The following is a 21,701-nucleotide window of genomic DNA, read 5'->3' as shown; positions in this document are numbered from 1 at the left end:
GGCTTGGTCTGTAGGCCCTTAACCATATGAGTGGCCCTTCTCTGGACCCTCTCCAGGTTATCTGCATCCCTCTTGAAGTGCGGCGCCCAGAATTGCACGCAGTATTCCAACTGCTGTCTGACCAGTGCCCGATAGAGGGGAAGTATCACCTCCTTGGACCTATTCGTCATGCATCTGCTGATGTACGATAAAGTGCCATTGGCTTTTTTGATGGCTTCGTCACACTGCCGACTCATGTTCATCTTGGAGTCCGCTAGGACTCCAAGATCCCTTTCCACTTCCGTGCCACCCAGCAGGTCATTCCCTAGGCTGTAGGTGTGCTGGACATTTTTCCTCCCTAGGTGCAGCACTTTGCATTTCTCCTTGTTGAATTGCATTCTGTTGTTTTCTGCCCACTTGTCCAACCTGTCCAGGTCTGCTTGTAGCTGTTCCCTGCCCTCCAGCGTGTCCACTTCTCCCCATAGCTTTGTGTCATCTGCAAACTTGGACAGAGTACATTTCACTCCCTCGTCCAAGTCACTGATGAAGACATTGAAGAGTATCGGTCCAAGGACCGAGCCCTGCAGGACCCCACTTCCCACACCCTTCCAGGTCAAAGCCGACCCATCCACCACGACTCTCTGGGTCCGACCCTCCAGCCAATTCGCCACCCACCGGACTGTGTAGTCATCCAAGTCACAGCCTCTTAACTTGTTCACCAGTATGGGGTGGGATACCGTATCGAAGGCCTTCCTGAAGTCTAAGTATACGACATCCACCCCTCCTCCTGTGTCCAGGCGTTTCGTAACCTGGTCATAAAAAGAAACTAGATTGGTCAGGCACGATCTGTGTTGTCTCTGCTTGCAAAGATTCACTTGCAGGGGAGGGGCCTTCCCTTGTTTCCCCCTTTTATTGGCAATCTGCAAAGGCAACTTGGGCAGCAAACAGCACATAGGTAAGATCACAGGAGGCAACAGGTCTCGCTGGATAGTTGGTTCACTCAAACATGGGAAAGGAGCAGGGGAGGCACCGTTTTCTCTTCTTGACTGCTTATATCATTGATTCATTGGCCAACAAGAAATCTCCTACCGAACAAGCCATTATTTGCAGAGGCTGCCGCATGTCCGTATCCATTAGAGACGCACTCAATAAAATCCATGTTTGAAACAAAATAAGAAGCATCCATCACCCGGGATCGATGCACTGATTCTAATCAGTGCCACTTTGCAACACTGGCCTGGCTCTACTGGAGGGCCAGGACGGCAGGTGATTTGGATCGGTCTCACTGCAGGCCCTGTTCTCCACCGCACGCCTTGTAGCGTATCTGTGCCAAATGGGCACAAAGAAGCCACTGCTAAATTATAACAGCAGTGAGGAGACAAGGTAGAAATGAATGGAGAATCAGGCCTGATTGTCTCCCTCTTCCATCAGAGTGGACACCAAGGGCACTGCTTCGGTGAAACCACTTAGTGCCCCAGTCCATAGTGCCTGCCATCTTAGCAGGTCATCTTCATGTAATTCAGAGAACTAAGCACCACGCTGAATGGTATGAATGACGTGTACCCCCGGAGGCTGGAGGGGCATGGTGATTGCCTGCAAGCAGCAGCAGTGGTGTCGGCGACAGGGCCGTGATGGCAGTGAGTAGGGAGCTCCCACAGGCTGACACAACAGTGTCGGCAGTGGGGGAGGTGAGGGGTGGCAAGCGCCGACCAGCGGTCCGTGACCACCTGCAGACGCTGCCAGCAGCATCGGTGGCAGCCAATAGCAATCGGGGACTGCCTGTAGATGTCACCAGTGGTGGTGTCAGTGGCAGGGGGGTTAGGGGAAGAGGGGTGGCCAGCAACAACCACCCGCAGGCACTGCTGACAGTGTCAGCGGCGCTTTTGCAGGGGGTGCACCACCAATCTCAGGGGGTACACGTGCACCCATGTGCACCCCCTACACGTCACCAATGCTGAATGGTCCCCTTTCTGCAGCCCTTCCTTAACATAACGCAGACCAAACCAATGTTTGGCTGTAACGTGGTATTCACATGGCACTCCTTCAGGAGCAGAGGTAGCTCAGGGCACAGACTGTTGCTTAAGGTTAGGCTTAAGGCCTAACAAGCCCATAATGAAAGAGCAGTTAAGACATCTTGTTATGGCTCCAAAAGGTACAGCTCAAGCCTTGCTCCCAACCAGTGACAAAGGCTGCCCCCCGTGACTGCAGCTGCAAATCCGAATCCTAGAGAAGCAGGGCTGGAAGGGACCGCGAGAGGTCGACTAGTCCAACACCCCTGCCTGAGGCAGGATCATCCCTATCCACACCATGCCATACAAACCCCCTGTCTAACTGCTTAGCAAAACTACGCAGTCAATGAGACAACACCCAAGACATAACACCCTGACCTGCCACCGGTAAAGCAGGGGCACCATGGCAGCCAATGTCCTCCTGCTGCAAAAGTTGTTAAAATACTCTCAAGAGACCCCAGGTAGAGGGCCAGGCCCTGCACTACAGAGAAAGGCAAACAACCCACAGTCTGCACCAATCTGACCATGGGGTAAAATTTCTTCCTGACCCAAACACGGGCATCAGGCTGACCCTGAGTGGAGGGGCAAGACCTCTACCCAGGAACCTTTGGGTTTAAGTCCCAGCAGGATTGCTGTCAAAATCCCCAGCCTTGGGTGCAGCCAACACCCAATGCCTCTGAGCAGGCTTTAAAAAAAAAAAACAACCCAAAACCTGAAAATGGATGACAGGTATAGGGAGACAAAGGTGCTGCAGGTGGGCTAACAGCTACAGAGACTAGCAAGCGTTTACCAGGCTAACTCAAGGGCCATACGACTTGGGCAGATCTTTCACATAACGACTCAGTCTACCAATCCAATTTTAGCTAAAGACACTGAAATGAAGAACTGAGTTCCGCTCCTTGAAACGGACTGGAGAATAGGATAGTCCTTGCCTGCAATCAGGTGAGGTGAGGTCAATTAAAGAAATGAAGTTTGTTTGCCAGACCTTTATTCCATTTCAGACCTAGGGAGGGTCAGAATCTAGACCGGCTTGCAGGGTAGGACATTATTTATATGAATTTCCAGACAAGTTCAAGGGGGGAGAGGGGAGACTCGAAGGGGGAGAAGGGAATATGCATTAGATCGCTCATCACCTATGAACTCTCAAACCACAAAGAAGCCACCAACTCTCAAAAACCTCCTCTGCAGACACCCACCAACCAGTTCTAAAGCCACACGGAGGATTATTCTGAATCTCTTATGTGGATTAGCACTTACTCACATGCCAGCCTCACCCCATTGATCTCCAAAACATTAGTCATGTACGTGCTACCGACATGAGTAAGCATCCCAGTCAGTCATGTCAACCTTGGCTGTGTAAATAGGGTTGCCTTACAGCAGACTAGGGCTATCTAGCAAGGAACAATCTAAGCACAGCTTCTGACGTGGTGCTGCACACAACAGGCAGGCCTGCATTGCCTCTGTGCAATGCCCAGGGGTATTTCCACAATCTGCCCACTGCCTAAGTGGCTAGCACAGAGGTGGGGTGGCCATGCCCAGCTCATCCCGGTAATCCTTGCAGCTAACCTTTCATGCGGCACTGCCTCAGCTTCACCCCTGACCCAGCTCTGGTACTTCCCTAGCACACTGTATGCTCACAGCAGACCAAGGGCAAAGCAACACTCATTTATGAGTGTGTGGAAGAAGACAAGTTCAAGGCAGAGCTTGGCAAGGAGCAGGCAGGGAGTCCAGCAGGTCAGCCCCGCTGTCCATCTGCCAGGGCAGCCTTGGTGCCTACAGGACTGAACTGACTCAGATCATGCCTCAAGAGCCATTTATCACCTCCCTCACCACAAGAGGCAGCCCCACTCAATACCACCAAGCAGGCTAGGAGAAGTTGAAAAAAAAAAATACAGATTGCTCTTTTCCTTGCTTTCTGGGCTGTTTTTCAAACCATTTCTAGTTGCAGTCCAGGAGAGGTAGCCATCCACTCCACCCTTCCTCCATGATTGAGCCCTTTGTGTTTTTGAGTAGTGGTTCTTTCCTCTATTTGATAGAAGTCCTGAGTTGCACCCTTTCGCACAGGTACAGGAGGCTGGGCTGGGTTTCCAGCCACACAAGCCCACCTAGAAGAGGGTCTCTCAGCCCCAGGTCCTTGCAGACCCAGTTTGTCCGAGAGGCCACATGGCAAGCACAAAGCAAGGAGCCATGGGTGCAATGCATACCAGAGGCACTGAGCAATCTCTGCTAGTGAGGCTCTGAGAGGTGGCCAGAGAGTCTGTGCAAACACCCTTTCCTTCTCTGGGATGAACCCTCCCTCAACCCAAATGCCCCCAGAGGCTCTGAGTCCATCTCCTAGTAGGCAAAGAGCATCAGAGTGGTGCTGTGCAACATCTTTGCAAAAACCCCTTATTGTAACCATGGCTTTGGGCAGCGTCTCAGAGAGGAACTGGCAAAGTGTCACTTGTACAGTGCATCTGCTTCATGCAGTGTGTTATACCCGGGAGGCAAGTCGATGCCTACCAAGAGAGGTCCCCCCGATCCCTGGCATATGATTTTTGGAACAAGCCTCAATGCAGTCACACCAGCCGGGGTTTCAGCCACCCAGAGATTAGCCTTGTTTCATGTTTCTTATTTGTTGGAGCTCTATAGTAAATATTGAGGGGGAAAAAAAAAAAAGACTGCTAGGAAGAGCTGGCACTACCCTTATTTTGTCATAGAACAGAGGAAGACAAGCGCTCGCAGCAGCTATCAACATGCTATTTATTGCGTGCCATCCATCTGGCTTCGATTGTATCTGGAGTGCAGCTCCTTCAGACTCGCTGCATCTCCTGAGAGGTGGCGTTTCCAGAACATTTTATAGCGTGCTTTTCTTTTGCACAGGCTTGTTTACAATGTGGAAGCTTTTATGACTGGGGAAAGAAAATAGGCTCCATAATCATGCATTACAATCAGCCCTCATTATTTACTCTTAATGATTTTACAGTATTTTAACATTAGTCCCTGAGAAATTTTAGTTGTCCCAAGGAGAATAGCTGCTTGTAACCATTTGCTAATTACAAGTATGAATGTCAATTAATTCATTTAGCTAATTATCCACTCTATGAGCATCATGCACCAAAGAACTGTAAAAGACAGGCATATGGTGATAGATTGGAAACAAGAATATAGTGCGCGTGTATGTGTGTGTGTGTGTGTGTGTATTCATTCAGTAGGCTGGGGGGACATGTGTATGTTCAGTTAGCATGCCAGAACACCCCAGATGAATGGATTTAGTCAATGTAATAGCTGGGGGAATACAACCGCTATAAACCATAATTACAGCATTATGCTAATTGTGCCTGAAAAACATCAAACCTATCTTTGCAACTTTTGTTTGGAGACTTCAGCATAGGTCAAGCATCCAAAGTGTTTCTAATTGTGCTGCTCCCTTCAACACAGAGGGAAAAAGATTATTTTCCTTTGCATTTAGCAAACCTCTTGAAAATAATCACTTGTCGCTCAGAAACAAAAACAGCCTAACAAGGGAAAATAAGTCCCTCAGAAAAGCTTAATTCCAGTGAAATGTAAAGTTAGGTAGAGGAGGAGGAGGCAGGAAGGGGGACTGGGGAAGGTAGCAGCATCTCGTGCAGGGTACAAGCTGAAGTTGTGCTTTGTTTTAATACAGCAGGTCTACATAATTAAAGGCAAGAGTATGAAACATGCCACTAGGAGAAGCAGCTCATCAGGAAATAAGCCTATTTGCTGCTCAAGATGACATGAGAAAAGTGTAAAAAAAATTCCCCTTTTGAAAGTATCAGGACAAGTTAATCACATCTTGGTATGAAAAATTAACTCTAATGCATTAAAGGGGATGCGTTAGGAGATCAAAAAATATTGATTTTTCCTCCTTTGCCCTGAAAGACAAGGAACAAAGAATTGCAAATTTTATACTAAACCCGATCAGCTAATGCTCAACAAGGTTAAAGTTTTTCTATTAGACCAGGACAATAATGTTCTTCCAGAGGGAGTCTCTAATATGATGTTCAGATAAATCACATACAGTAATGCTGTCTTTTCCTTCCTCCGAACGCTCCTAAACATTAAAGCAAACAGGACTCCACAGAGCACTCCAGACAGAATTGCCACGCGTGGAGGGTTGGGACATGAGATGGTAAAAAATTCCCTTGTATGATCTGTAAGTTGTTGAAGTCACTAGGGCATAAATGGGCCAAATCATCCTTGGTCCCAAGCCAGATAAATGTAGAATAAAGCCGTTTGCTTTGGGAAGGTGTTCCAGACTTCACCTGATGGTGCTCCATTCCAACACAGGATTTTATTCCACATTTACCTGATGTAATGAGAACATGCTTTGATTGCGGGCTTCCCAAGCTAGAAAACTGCGATTCCATTGCATTGTCAATGGGAAGGCACGTGCCTAATCCATGGCAGCAGAGCAAAGACGAGAGGCACTTTCCAAAGGCATTATGGTCTCTAATCAATGACCCTAACTGCAAATCAGGAACGTTGTCTCGAGTGGGATGGATCTCATGCACCAAAGGATCTTTCCGCAGAATAGGTGGGGAAGGGGACAGGAAATATGACCTGTAAAGAAAGAGTTTTTGCACAAGCTCTTTACTATTCCTCTAGGATCTGCAAGGATGAAATCTGAGTGGTTTGCCTTTTTAACAAAGTGCCTGGTGGTTTCTTACATCTGGCCCAGCCTCTGGGGCTTTGACCATGGTCAAGGTCATAACATCACAGGAGGCAAAACGGGACACCAGCTCTGTAGGCCCCCAAATGAGAGAGTAGGCCATGACATATGCTGGAAATGTCATGCCCCTCAGGAAAGAAGAGAGGGAGACAGGATACTTCTGATAGAAAACAAGCTGATTTGGGGGTTTCTTAAATGCTAATGTCTTTGCTAGACACCAGAATAGTGCTGACAAGTGGCTTCTCATTTCACTTGTTGAGCAGGTTTTGTCAAATCACTGTTGGGAAAGGCAGATGTGGACAGCATCAGCTTTTTATTGCCACAGTTCAATGAGGCTGGAGAAGCCCTCAAAGTACTCCATTTTAGAGAGCTTTGTTGAACCAGCCTTTGACACTGTCTCTCACCCCATTCTCATTAAAAAATTAGGTGACTGTGGCGTCGATGCCTACACAGTCAGATAGATGGGTTGCAAATTGGCTGGAGGGCCGCACCCAGAGAGTGGTGGCGGACGGGTCTTTTTTGACCTGGAGGGAAGTGGGCAGTGGGGTTACCCAAGGCTCGGTCCTCGGGCCTGCACTGCTAAACATCTTCATCGGTAACTTGGACGAGGGGGTGAAAAGCACCTTGTTCAAATTCACGGATGACACTAAGATGTGGGGGGAGGTGGGCATGCTAGAAGAGAGGGACAGGCTACAACTAGATCTGGACAGGTTACAGGGGTGGGCAGATGAGAACAGGATGGGTTTCAACACTGACAAGTGCAAGGTGCTGCACCTGGGAAGGAAGAACCAGCAGCATACCTACAGGCTGGGGAACTCCCTTCTTGTCAGTGCAGAGGCAGAAAAGGATCTTGGTGTCATTATAAACTCCAAAATGAACATGGGCTGCCAATGTGGGGACATGGTCAGCAAGGCTAACTGTACCTGGTCATGCATCCACAGAAGCATCTCAAGCAGGTTCAAGGAGGTGATCCTCCCCCTCTATGCGATGCTGGTCAGGTCGCAGTTGAAGTACTGTGTCCAGTTCTGGGCGCTGCACTTCAGAAGAGATGTGGACAGCATCGAGAGGGTCCAGAGGAGGGCCACGCGCATGATCGGGGGGCAGCAGGGCAGGCCCTACGAGAGGAGGCTACGGGAGCTGAACCTGTTCAGCCTCCACAAAAGAAGGCTGAGAGGGGATCTGGTGGCCGTCTACAAACTGGCCAAGGGGGACCAGCAGGCAATGGGAGAGTCCCTGTTCCCCCGAGCACTGCCAGGAGTAACAAGGAATAGCGGCCACAAGTTGACAGACAGTAGGTTCAGACTAGACATCAGGAGGCACTACTTCACTGTCAGGGCGGCTAGGAGCTGGAACCAACTTCCAAGGGAAGTGGTGCTGGCTCCTACCCTGGGGGTCTTCAAAAGGAGGCTGGATAATCACCTTGCCGGGGTCGTTTGACCCCAGTACTCTTTCCTGCCATGGCAGGGGGTTGGACTTGATGATCTGCTCAGGTCCCTTCTGACCCTACAAACTATGAAACTATGAGAATGGGCGGCTTCAGGACAGGGCAATGCCTTCTCCATCAAAGCTACTGGACTGAGTCAAAGTCAAGAACAAAGGTTATTGCCATCAGCTGGCAGACTTGAAATGAGATACTCAAAGCCAGCTCCTCAAACCAGCAGCCCCTGGAGCTTTTGGGAGTCGAGAGAGACCAAAATAGTGGTCGCCACTGAGAAAGGGGCACAGAGGATTAGATTGACCTGAGTTATATAAAAAGGTGTAATTTGGGGAAAATGCATACTGCTGTCTCTCTTCTGCCTGTTAAGGGGGAAAGACTGTGTAGCATTATGGAATTGGCACAGAATCCTGGTCAAGATGTTCTAGGTCATATTCCCAGTTCACCTGCTGTGTGATCCTGCATCCCTTCCTCTCCCCCTCTGCTTCTTTAGCTAGTGAACGGTTCCAGCTTCCAATTACAATGGCATGGAAAGCACCTAGCTCCTCATCTCAGCCAGAGCCCTTACCTTCTAGTGGAATACAAACCAAGAAGCTCCTGGCACTTTGCAAGACAAATAAGATAAACCAGGGGTGTCAGACATGGACTGGACGTGGCCCATGGAACGGTGGCATCCGGCCCGCGGGTAGTCTGGTAAGTGATCTGGCCCGCCACAGAATTCAGGATATCTGGATCTTGATGGCCAGCCATCAGCAGCAGCCCCTGCACTGCTACCCAGCCACAACCCTGCACCACCGCACCGCCTGGACCCATGCTGCCACCCGAACATGGCACCATGCTGCCACCCCACCCCAGGCCCAGTGCAATTGCTGCTGGACCCACAAATCCAGCCCCAGATGAGCCCGTGATCCAGATCAGCCTTGGGGCCCAGAGGGAGTTTGACAGCCCCAAAATAAAGTACTCAACAAAACAAAGGTTCTGCCCAGAACACTTTGGCTTCGGCCAGGCACAAATACTCCTGGAGTATTATCCTTAGAGAAGCACCTCAAAAAGATGTTTTTTGAGAACATCCTCGTCTGAAGCACCTGGTAAGGCATCACCACTCTGGCCATGGGCGTGAGCCTGGACACTAATGACAGCAGACAGCTTGTCTTTCTCTCTTGTTGCACAGAGGGACGAGGCAGCTGAACAGCTGTATTTAAAGGATACCAGTAGAGGTTAAGATCCCCCAGCACTCCCAAGTCACTTATGACTAAAGCTGATAATTATGCATAAATTAACTTCCATCACAAGGAGATGGAGCCAAGGCAACTACAGAGCAAGATATTGGATTTTGCGCTCCTGGTGAAAAATGATCATTACTTCCCAGATGTGCTGGGTTTTTCATGGTATCATTCGTCAGTGGGTTTCTCGTGCAAAGAAATCGAAATTTAATGATGTCATGACAGTAGTGATTAAAATTGTTAATTACTTTTGAGCAAAGACTCTGACCTATTAGCAGTTTCATCCCTTTTTGGAGTATGTTGAACAAGAACTTTTTTTATATTGAGCCAATGAACATGTCTCGAAGAGGAGAAAATAGTTGTACAGCCATTTGGATCTTAACTGAAGGTTATTTGAGATTTTTCAGCCATTAAGTAGAGTTTCTCTCACCGTTCTCCATACTCTGCTTAGCCAAGAACCACAATGACCACTGATGAAAGACACCACCCCACTTACCTGCATACATAACCGGAGCCACAGGGGCCAAGTCCAGGGCTGGAACACAGTCCCAAAAGTGTTGGTTTCTATTTAAGCTAAACTGCTAAGGGCGCACACAGTGTTTACCCTGCTGCAGTCTGCCTATACACCAGGATAAATAGGGACCAGATACACAACTTACAGCCCTACATTGGTGTAACTGCCTAGAACCTGCTGAAGAGTCACCCCAGGAAAGCCAGCAAAAAAAATACATGGGGGCACATATTGCATGGCTGCAGTTCTTGTGGTGTAGTCTTTGTTCAGTGCAAACCGGCTATTAACGACTGCCCTGCAACCTAGTGGCAAGGTGTTGTAGTACTGAGGCAGCTGCCTAAGCTAGCTGGTTACTTCAGTCCCCTGTGTAATTTATACGGGGGCACAAAACAGATGTCCACCAGCACTGACACTAGTGGTCATGCGTCCAGTCCCATCTCAATCGCTTAGAAGCAGCAGATCCAATTCTATGGGGCTAATAGAGAGAGGCAGCATAAAGGTTAGAATCAAAGAAAATCTGCATTGGCTAGAAGGACTCTACTTCGTTACTTGAAGCTGATTTTCCTGAATTGCAGCATGCAGACAAACACAGGCCAGAAAGATTCACATTTGGATACCGAGATCTGGGAACTTGCTCCATATTTAGGCACCTGAGTGGCCACATCTGCAGGAGATGGCAAGCGTTCATCTTGCAGGGAACCCATCAGTTCAAGAGCTACCCTGGCTGCTTCAAGTTCAAAACACTCCACTGGAAAATGAGAGCAGAGCAGGCATCACTGGGCTCATCCTTTGCCAAAAAAACAAAAAAAAGCACAACCACAAGCTAACTCACTTTAGGCAAAATGCAAGGGAACACAAAGCAGTCTGTCATATTGCAGAGTCGGGAACAGACTCCCCTCCAGAAGTGGTGCAAGCACCTACTCTGGATACCTGTAAGAAATGCTTGGAGGCTTATCTTGCTGGGCTGACCTGACCCCAGCGGACTTCCTGCCCCTGGGGCTGGATGATCTCGCGAGGTCCCTTCCAGCCCTAACGTCTATGAAATCTTCAGACAAGTTTGTAGGTCAAAGTTTAAGACTGAAAGACTCAGGGAGCTTCACCTTAAACTCTGACTGGCTGACTCGTTTCAAGATAAACCGTCTGGTCTTTTTTCAATTTTTGCTTTGAGTTTCAACACACCTTTTTCCTGCCTGTGAACACAAGGCCTTCATTAGGTGCTTAACTTGTCGACGCCTACTTCTAAAAGTTTGTGGTCTTGGTTCTTCTCCTTTCAGAATTTGCAGGCAATTCAGATTATTCCTGTAGCCACAAAATATTGAGTTCATGTCTGATCTTTATAACTAGCCTGTTCTGCATCACAGCCAATGCAAAAAAGACTTGCTGTGTACAATCACATGAACCACTAATGAAGAATTTGTTATAGAGAAACTCTCATAACTCAGGAATGTGGGCCCGCAGGATACTTCCTGGCACACCCCACTATCAGCCATCTTTATCTCTATTTTTAATCATTCCTGAACACCACTTGCCTCCAATACATGCTTTTCAGCCATGATTGCTCTTCTTTTGGGCAGAGGGCCACTTACTGAGTTTTGGCAAGCCATCAAGGGCTGCATGACAGGCAGCCAGGGGCACATAAATATTAATTTTCTAAATTTTTTAGGGGCCCCGTGGGCTGGATAGAACGGCCTGGCAGGCCGCATCCGGCCCGTGGGCCACATTTTGCCCACCCCTGGATCAGGCAGAGTCCTGTCATTACCTGGATCACTCACCTGGCTACTGTTCTCAGAAATACTCGTACCTTCCTTCTCCTTGCTACCCGTTCTTCTATCTACCAATTTATTTACCCCATTGCCATTTCCTCAGTACACAGGAGGAGGAAAACCAAGTAAAAGCCAGGCATGGAGTCTCAGTGGTGACACATAGGGGGTGCACATGCACCCCTGACTGGCCACCCTCACCGCTTAGGCGATGGGCGGGGGAACAGGTGGGAGCGCTGGTCGATCGCTGCAGCTGCTCCCAAAAGCGGCTGCAGCCACTCCCAGAAGCTGCTGCAGCAATCAGCCACAGCAATTGTCCATCGGCAGCGATTGGCCTATCGGCCTGGGCAGTGAGATAGGCTGTAGGAGGACCACCCCCCGCCAATGGGACTGGTCAGATGCGGGGGGTATGTGGCCCCCCTGACTAAGGCAGCACCAGTCGCCCATGTGAAGTCTGCACACACCTCTCAATCTACTCCCTCTTTTCTCAGTCTGAAGCTCTTCTCATCAGCCAGCCTCAGTCCCAGAAGGCTGAACTTGGGCAGAATCCATCTTTCAAGCAGTATCCTCCTTCTATGACTGCATCTCCAAGGTCCCCCAACCTCCCTTGCAGCAGTCCTTGAGCCCTCTGGTGCTCTTTGTTGTTTTGCCATGCCATTGCCCTCTTTCTCTAGGGACAGGAAGGATTCCTGCAACAGTCACTTTTTTTAACATCCTCCAGGCTCCATGAATTACATGCAAACAACAGCCAGGAAAAGCTATTTTACAGACAGGGAAAACCAAGCCACACTGCGGGTAACTTCCCTTTAGTTTACGGTATCCCTAATGCAGAACTTGGAGTAGAAAGCAGAGCTCCCAGACAAGTGCCCAATCCACTGAGCCACGTTGCTTTCCTAGGTGAAGTCACTCATGTGTGGAGGAAGTATTAATACCTCAATTGCCCCATCATATTTCTGCAGTATGGACCATCTCTTTACTCAGTGAGAGTTTGGTCTGAGAGTGGCTCTCCTAAATGATTAGGGAGGAGTGAGCAGGGCACCAGCAGCACTCCATACGCTTATTCTCTGCTACTCCACCAGTCCCCACTACACGCACTCCCGCTCTCGCTCCAGTGCTCAACATCTCTTCCGAGGGTCCCAAAGCTGCTAGTTACACCCCTCTTCCTAGGTACAACTGCAATGCAAACAATACTCATCTGACTGATCTCTTTCTGTTCTGACGCTATAATGTTGTGTCCCAGTCTTGAAACTCATAGAAGAGGTGGAACTCCAAGAGACGTTATTGGTCATCCAACTGATTTCTCAGTTCAGGGTGGTTCCCAAATGGGCATTTAGCTCAGTGTTGCCAAGTCTAGTTTTAGATCCCTCAAGTAGCAGGGCTTCCACCATTATACTTGCCTTTGAATCCATCATTGAATCATAGAAAATTAGGGTTGGAAGGAACCTCAGGAGGTCACGTCTAGTCCAACCCCCTGCTCAAAGCAGGACCAGCCCCAACTAGATCATCCCAGGCAAGGCTTTGTCTACCGGGTCTTAAAAATCTCCAAAGATGGAGATTCCCCCACCTCTCTGGGTAATGTGTTCCAAGCTTTATTACCCTCCTAGTGAGAAAGTTTTTCCTAATATCTAACCTAAACTTCCCTTGCAGCAATTTGAGCCCATTGCTCCTTGTTCTGTCATCTGCCACCGCTGAGAAGTGTCCAGCTCCATCCTCTTTGGACCCTCCTGAAGGTAGTTGAAGGCTGCTAATTCAATCCCTCCTCAGTCTTCTCTTCTCCAGACTAAATAAGCCCAGTTCCCTTAGCCTCTCCTTATAAGTCACGTCCCCCAGCCCCCTCACCATTTTCACTGCTCTCCGCTGGGCTCTCCCCAATTTGTCCACATCCTTTCTGTAATGGGGGCCCAAAACTGGACACAGGACTCCAGATGTGGCCTCACCAGCACAGAATAGAGGGGAAATAATCACTTTCTTCAATCTGCTGGCAACGCTTCTACCAATGCAGCCCAGTATGCCATTAGCCTTCTTGGCAACAAGGGCAGACTGTTGGCCCATATTCAGCTTATTGTCCACTGTCACCCCCAGGTCCTTTCCTGCAGAGCTGCTGCCCAGCCAGCCAGCCCCCAGCCTGTCCCGGTGCATGGGATTGCTCTGTCCAAAGTGCAGAGCTTTGAACTTGTCCTTATTGAACTTCATGAATAGGGGTCTACCTAAATTGTAGGGGGACTTACCAATTTTTGTGGGTTGTTCACCGCATAAAATTATAATTTCATGGTCATGTTACAGTGGCCCCACCCCTTGGCACTGGTTGGCAGAGAGGCTCTGGAGGGGAGAAGGGACAGGGAGGCAGCCGCCACCTTGACTGCTGGCTGCCCTTCATGTGCCCCCCCCACCCCCCCGCCCCAGCACTGTTTGGCAGGGGCCCCAAGCAGGGGAGGAGGGACAAGGGGGCAGCTACCATTTTGTCTGCTGCTCTTTGTGCCAATCTGCCAGCCAGGACCTTCCCCTCTGGAGAGCCAACATTTTATTTTTACTGTGGGGGTTTTTTTGTGTTGATTTTGCGGACTATCCCAGATTTCGCAGTTTCTGCAAAATCCATGAAACCACAACTTAAGTAAGTCCCTATTCACGAGATTTCTTTTGGTCCAATCCTCCAATTCTTGAGGTCTCTCTGAATCCTAGGCCTACCTGTATCTAGTACTCCCCCAAGCTTGGACCATCTGCAAACTTGCTGATGAAGACATTGAACAAAACCAGCCCCAGGACTGACCCCTGGGTACTCCACTTGACACCAGCTGCCATCTAGACATTGAGTCATTGACTACTATCCTCTAAGCCAGTTTTCTATCCACCTTACAGTCCATTCATCCAACCTGTACTTCCTTAGCTTGCTTGCAAAAATGTTGTGGGAGATAGCATCAAAAGACTTGCTCAAGTCAAGGTACAACACACCTTTTCTCTCCCCACATTCATAGAGCCAGTCATCTTGCCATAGAAGGAATCAGGTTGGTCAGGCATGACTTGCTCTTGGTGAATCCATGCTGGCTGCTCCTAATCACCTTCTCCGAGCGCTTAGAAGTGGATTTCTTGAGAACCTGCTCCATGATTTTTATAGGAACTGAGGTAAGGCTGACCAGTCTGTAGTTCCCCAGATCTTCCTTCTTCTCTTTCTTGAAGATGGGCACTATATTTGCCCTTTTCCAGTTATCCAGCACCTTTCCCAATCACCGTGAGTTTTTAAAAAGGTAACAATCACGTGGCATTAAATACAGAGCCAAGCCCAGACACCAGAGATCCCCCTGATCTCCCTTAAACTTACGAGCATCCCTCACAAGCTGCAAAAATGTTCTCTAAAGAAAAGTCTTCAACCCACCTGTCCCAGAAAAATACCATAGTTTGATCACCTGCAAGCTTTCAACTTCATCTATGTACCATAAAAAAAATCAGAATAGCTCAAAGCAGGCATTTTCAGTGGAAAACCCTCATTATGGAACGTAAAAATGCACACCAAATAAATCAAAAGGGTGTGTTTTCTGTTGCAGTAGCTTGCTTCTGGAACAGCTCCCAATCTGATGGAGGTGAGAACCCTAAACACAAGGGTGCATCCCTCTGTTGCCAGGGCCCTTCACTACCTGCCCACTCTTAACCACCCCTATTTCAGCTGATCCATCCTTCAAGTGTCTCCGAGCGCCCCAGAAAGATTCCACAGCCAAGCAGCTGGCCAGGTCTGCATTAGACATGAGCCCATTCTTCCCCGGGTTGCGCTTCACACCGTTGTTTCATTGCTGACAAGAAGCATGCATTCGTTTCCATCCATACAATCTTGGGTTCTGAGCTGTTAAGAAACAATCCACTGCTTTTTGCTATAGAGCACAGGCAGCATGAAGCAACCGTTACATTTTAAGAGACAGCTACTCCCCTCCCCATAACAAGACCGGCCAAGTTGCATATGTAACCGTGCACGCGCACGCATACACTTTCACGCCTGACTTACCTGCATGTAGCCACTCTGTATGCAAATCAAGCAGTTGCAATAGCCAGCTAATTACCCAGGTAACCACAAGGAAGCACGAATACACACTTTCTGATTCGGTAGCAGTATTTACACACCTAAACTGGACACTGGAAAATGCATGAGCATAATGGGGTTTTTGGTTTTTTGGTTTTGTTTTTTTTTTGTTTTGTTTTGTTTTTTACAGCTAATTCAGTGATGCAGACCAAAATTCTTGGAGGCTGGAAAGATGGTCAATGGGTGGGACACCATGCATCACAACCTGTCTGCGTCTAGTGACAGCCAAGAAGCCCCAACAAAACTCATTACCTTCCTGTGCAGCAAAAAAAGAGAAAAGAAAAGAAAAAAACAGTAACCGCAGAGCACTGCACCCTCAAATAGACATCTTTGTCCATTTTGCTCAGGATTTCAAACACTTGGGACTGGAGTCTGAGGATTAAGGGGGGATTTTGAAGGTGGGTCTGTCAAGCACAAGTGGTACACCTGTAGGCTGCAAAATCTGTATTCTAGGAAAGGGAAGGCTGAGAACGGGGGGAAAAAGTAGTACCTTCACAAGGGATGTGAGTGTTTATGGCCCCTGTATGGGCAGCGACCACTTATAGAATAAAAATTGCCCTTGCCTAGACAGAGTTTAGAGAATAGGCCGTCTTAAGCAGGGATCAGTCCTACATCGATATCCATGCTGCAGCTTGAATGCACTGCCTCCAGGGTTCCTCAGTCAGGGCTTTGCAGCCCAGACCTCAGATCCTCCCGCATCCCCTCTGTAGCAGGAAACAAGAGCATGTCACATGCACTGGAACCTGGCCCATACTGACAATGGCCCCTGCTTGTATCTGCCCCATCGTGGGCAATCCCAGCACGCAGAATAAGATCCATTAGATCCCTTATTCAGCATGGCTGGAAAGACTCAAGTACCCCTCCAGTGGGGTCAGGATCCCCTTGCTGATGAGCTGAAGCCACCGCACATTACTGTTGGCAAGGCCTGTTCTCAGGATGGAGCCGGCTCCACGGGGCTGTCAATCCTGGAGGTTTTTTTGGCACTATATACATGTCAGAGGAAGAAAGGCGCAGGGGGGAATAAAAAGTGAACAACTTGAAAAGTCTGGGCCAAATAACTGTCATGCTACCCTTTAAGCTATTATACACACTGATAAGTTCTCAAAACACAGACTGCACAAGATAGCAGCGGGGCTAATTTTTCTTTAGCTGCAGGGGAAAAAATTCAATTACAAGGTAACCTATTTTTCAACTCCTCCATTGGTATTTACTTAATTTACTAATCCAGAAACCAGGCCCTGCAAAAAGGGGAGTAAGTAGTGAGGAGGAAGGGTGGTGGGGAGGAACTATTCATTGAACGTGCAGTCAGAGCTTGGATATGTTCATATATAATAAAAACCAGAGGAAAGCAAGGTTGGCTCGAACACACACATCAGCGAATGACATTTCATCCGTGACAAACCAAAAACCCGGTTTACAGCCCTAGAATAAAAACACAGGGCAGCGTGGATCGAAACAGCGGGCCATTCTCCATCACCAAATTGAATAAATATCCAGGCTCCTTTCTTGCGCGGAGGGAAAGGAGGCACGCTTGAGGCAAGACAGAACTTTCTGTATTGAAGATAGTTCCACCTTCTTATTTGTGGTTGATGACTGATCTCACACAGCCCACGGAGGCAATGTTTTCCCCTCCCTCGCCCCCAGCACCACAGCTGGGCTGCACTGGCTGGGGGCAGGCCAGGCAAGGAAACTGCAGCAAAGCTTCCTGTGGTTAAACATTGCCACCAAGTTAAAACAAGCGTCAGGAACTGCGAGAGCGTTTGGAAAGCTGTTCCTGTCACTTCTGCATCTTCCCAGGATGCAGTTCTGAAAGGAGCTCGGATAGAAAAGTAACTGGGGGGTGGCATCTTCTTAAGGAAGATGAGGGAATGACTCTTGTTATCACCCAGGGGCTGACTAGCACTGCCTTCCGAGTGTGACCACAACTGCTCGGCTGCATGTCATAGGTCCTACGCTGCCAACCCTGGTAGAAACTCTCCTCTAGCTCAGGAACTGGGGGCCCATGGCTTTCAATCAGGATATCCAGTGGTCTCGCCGCAGGGACCTGAGAGACAACTAGGAAATCGGGGGGCCAATTTCCAATTTAAGTCAGCATCTTATGCCGGCTCCAGGACAACTGTTAAGCCTCTCCATGCTCCAGCCTCCCTGGAGAGAGATGCATGCATGACCCTTCTCACACACAGAGGATACCGTATGGCATGAGCTGGTGCAAAAGGTTGGGCGAGTCCAAACAAGGGAAGAAGAGATACGTATTTCCACGGCTCCAATGCAAGCGGAGGAAATGACTGTTCATGCAGATCTGTGCCCAGCATTGGGACAGGACGCACCCCAGGCGAAAGAAACCCTCCTCCAGCTACAAAGCTGCTTCTTGTGGTGGGGGGAGAAAATGCTGAGGTCATGCAATAGGTTTGTTTGAATAGTACCTAGAAGGCTTTTCTGCCTCATGAGCTAGGTCACAGCAATACCTCGGGCACCCTGAGAGCTCTGGGCATGATACGAAGGCTCTCTGAAGGTAGGTGCTGTTTCCACGCCACTCCAAAAGGCTCTGCCTCCTTTCACAGCCAGATGTGGGTGTCCCACTTCCCCTCAGGATCAGGCTGGAAGCCTTCAGATTATACTTGGCAAGTTACTCGGATAATCCTACAGAAATCCAGTCCAAGGCAAAAGTATAATGCCCACCCCACCATCCCAGAGACATCTGGCAAGACTGTTTAAAAACCAGATGGGTGGGAAAAAGAGATCCTCTACTCCTACTAGTCCCCACTCCAAAAATCAGGGCTGAGCAGAGCTTGGCTGACAATCAAGTTGAGACCTTTTGGCAGAGGACACGTCCTGTGATAAGGCAAGGCTTTTCACATAGCATCTTTCACCACCTGGGACTTCACTTGGAATATGAAAAAGATGATCTCCATGACATGAACAGCAACATCTAGGTCCCAAGCAAGGGAGACCACCTCCACAAGGGCCCTGAGGGAAAGCTAGATCTTCTTAACTATATTAGGAGGGTTTTCCACCATAGTTCTCCAGGCACAGAGCAGTTCATGTTAATAGGGACTGGAGGCGGCTGTGCTATAGATGTTTCATGGCACATAGGAAATGATTTTGCAGTCTTAGAGTTGGTCTAAAGCCATGCTGGCTTTAAGCCAGCCAGCTCTGGCTCCTGCTAACAGCATGGCCACAGCAGGGCAGAGATGAACAGAGCCTGCTGTTGAGATGCTGCGTCGATGGTCAGGGGGTTTTGCTCACAGCAAGCTCCATGCTGCTGTGGCTACACAGCTAACAGCGGTTAAGCAAGCTCACTGAAAACAGCCCCACAAGAAGGACCACATGAACTGCAGTCATGGCAGGGTAGGCTGCCCACAGCCCATTGCCTAGAGGATGAGTTTCCCTACCATGGCATATTTCTCAGGAGTCCCAGTAAGGAGACCAGGGACTGAGCAGCTAAGACGATCCTTTCCTCTGGGAAAAAGTGCAGCCACCCCAGAGAGAGAATCACAGGGGAAGCCAGAGAATGTGGGTGCCCGTGTTGTGCTGCTCTTTGGAGAGCACAAGAAGAGCTCAGTCTCCAGGGCTGTCTCACAGACCCTGGAGCAGGGGCAGGCGGGCGAGCCTGAAATTGCCTCTTATCCCTAGCCAGGTCTGGACAGAGGCCCAGCACTGGGTGAGTTTGCAAAGCCACTGCTCCTGCAACAGCATCGCCTCTGCCCAAGGGCTGGTTTCACACAAACGAGAGAAGACTAAAAATAAAACCAAGAGGAAACTCCGCGTCTGCATCTGCATTCCAGCTAGCTTCCTGGAGAGCCTCCCCACCTGCCCTCCCAGCCCCTCACACTTGGATGCCAGCCCCGCCGGCCGCCTCTTGCCCCCACCCCCGGTTTTCTGCGGTCCGCTGTCGTGCTGGACATTGCAAACCGCTTCCCCAGCAGCAGTGAGTCACTGCCCACCCCTCCACCCTGGGGCTTCTGCAACTCTGGCTCCTTGTCTCACCCCTCCCCCTTCTTAAATTTAAACAAACTCAGAGCCTCTCCCTAGCCTCAAACCACTGCCGCACATCAAGAGCCCGGTGCCAGAGAGAATAAATTCTTCAGCACAGGATGCGCCTCCCCATCAGTCCCCGGGTGCTTATATAACCCAGCGGAGGGACAAAGGGATTGCTGGGAGAGCCCAATTAACACAAAACCACATGCATTAAAAAATGCCTCTACACATAAAACCAGACTGGAGTCAGGGCTGGCGGCTGGATGTGATCATGCCTCGCGCCGCAGGCTCTCTCCCATCGACCTGCCCTTCCAAAACCAGGAGAAAGAGCTCCCTTTGGGCAAGGGACCTGCCGGGGCTGCAGTGGCCAACGCAGGCCTGCAGGGGGCAGTGTTGCTCCGAGCTTCCCAGCTCGTCCCCCGCCTCGCCTGGGGAAGGCTCCTGTTCGCAGGATGTTTTTTCACCTCCAGCTCTCTCCATCCTTTCTCCTCCCTCCCCAGTGCCAAATGTCAGCCTCAGGAGGAATTAGCCATTGCAAAAAGCCCTGGGGAGGAAGAGACAGCCGGGACTGCAGAACCGAAATGTCAGGGGCTCTCAGGCAGGCCATTACCCAGCCCAGCCACTCCCTGGATCTCTTCCCCACTTGGGCAAAGTCGTTTTTCCCCCCCCCCGCCCCTCCCTTCCTTTTGCAGCCCAGGTGTGTAAAGCAAGCGGCGCGGACCCCCTTTGATTTCACCCCCTCCCATTTTTACTTGTTTCATTTTTGTATACCCTGCTAGAACAGCCACAGTCTTCCCCTGCCGACATCCACTCCCAGCCGCAGCCCTCTCCGCAGCTGCGACAGTCATCGGGTTTCGGGGGCTGGATTCGGATCAGGGCTGCAAGAAGGAACGGACCGTCGGGAGCCTCCCTGCGAAGCGGGCAGCCAAGGGAGCAAACATGCGCGAGGGGGGAAACCGCTCTGCTTTGGGGCGGGAGCCCCATTTCGAGAAGCGAGAAGTTTGGCGGAACTTCGCAGCTCATCCTCGAGGAGGATGCACGTGGGCATGCACCCCCCAACCCTCAGCCTCCTGCACTGCGTGGGGTTAATTGAAAGCAGGTGGGAGGCGGGGTGGTTGGGGGGGGGGGACCTCAGCCCCTTTGCCCTGGGCGCCGTGGAGCGAGGCCGGGGGACGCGCGGGGACCGAACACGCAGCGCCGCGGCGACAACAACAATGGACCCAGCGGCGAAGGAAATTCCTTCCGGGATGGACAAAGCGGGGAGGAACGTTCCATGGCTGGAACGCCGAGACAGCGCTCCGCCAATCCGCGCGCGGCAGCCGGCGGTTTCAAGATGCCCCTGCTCCCCCGCCCCTCCCGCTCCACACCAGAATTGCTGAGACGTTTCTCTGCACACGTCTGTGCAGCCCGGCGAGCGCGCTGCCGCAGCGCCCGGCCGCCCCCCGGCGCTCCTCGGCCCCCGACCTCAAACCCCGCCGGGCTTTTCCAGCAAACCAGTTTGGGGAGGGGGTGATTTGGTTGCAAAGCAGGAATTTCAGCAAGGGGGAAAAGAAAAAAAACAAAACACACAACCATACACACACACACGTTTGGCCCTTGCTGGCATCAGGGGTTATTATATAATAAGTTGCATTATTGATATTGTCAGGCTTGGCCCGGTCGCCAGGGCACAGATGACTTTGCTACCTCCAAGGACAGGAAGAGATTCACAACCGAGCCTCCTGCACATTTTCCTCCGTGCAAAGTCACAGACTCGTCATCATCGTCATCGTAGTAATATGGAAAAGGAGCCCCTCGGTGCCATGTGCATCCTGGGGGCGGGCAAGGGTGGTTCTGCCCGATGCTGGTTTTCCAGAGAAAGACAGGGTGAAATGAAGTTTCCAAGCCCTCCTTTGGTTTCAGCCCTGGGCATGGTTGGGGGAGTCAGCTTGGACTCAAGCATCCAGGGGTAATAAATAACCCACGCAGAGGGGGAGGGCGGGGGGGGGGTGGAAACAGAAAAGAAAAAGAAATCCAATGTATTCGAAACTTCCCCTCAACCAGGATGATGCCTTCTTTAGCTTTATGG

The 21,701-nt window shown here is 50.1% G+C and overlaps 1 protein-coding gene across 1 annotated transcript in view; it reads right to left on the bottom strand.

The window, feature by feature from the left end:
• The window catches only part of ACOT11 (acyl-CoA thioesterase 11), an 82,632-nt gene extending 61,776 nt beyond the window's left edge, over positions 1-20,856 (bottom strand). The window contains 2 exon segments of the mRNA XM_006025808.3: positions 20,405-20,563; positions 20,565-20,856. Of these exon segments, the coding sequence (XP_006025870.3) occupies positions 20,405-20,563; positions 20,565-20,681 (276 nt within the window). The 5' untranslated portion in view covers positions 20,682-20,856.
• Positions 20,857-21,701: the final 845 nt, after the last annotated feature.

The sequence above is a fragment of the Alligator sinensis genome, unplaced genomic scaffold (genome assembly GCF_000455745.1).
Source record: "Alligator sinensis unplaced genomic scaffold, ASM45574v1 scaffold172_1, whole genome shotgun sequence".
Lineage (NCBI taxonomy): Eukaryota > Metazoa > Chordata > Crocodylia > Alligatoridae > Alligator > Alligator sinensis.
Note: the sequence above shows the minus strand (reverse complement) of the source record. Positions and strands in the feature narration are given on the sequence as shown.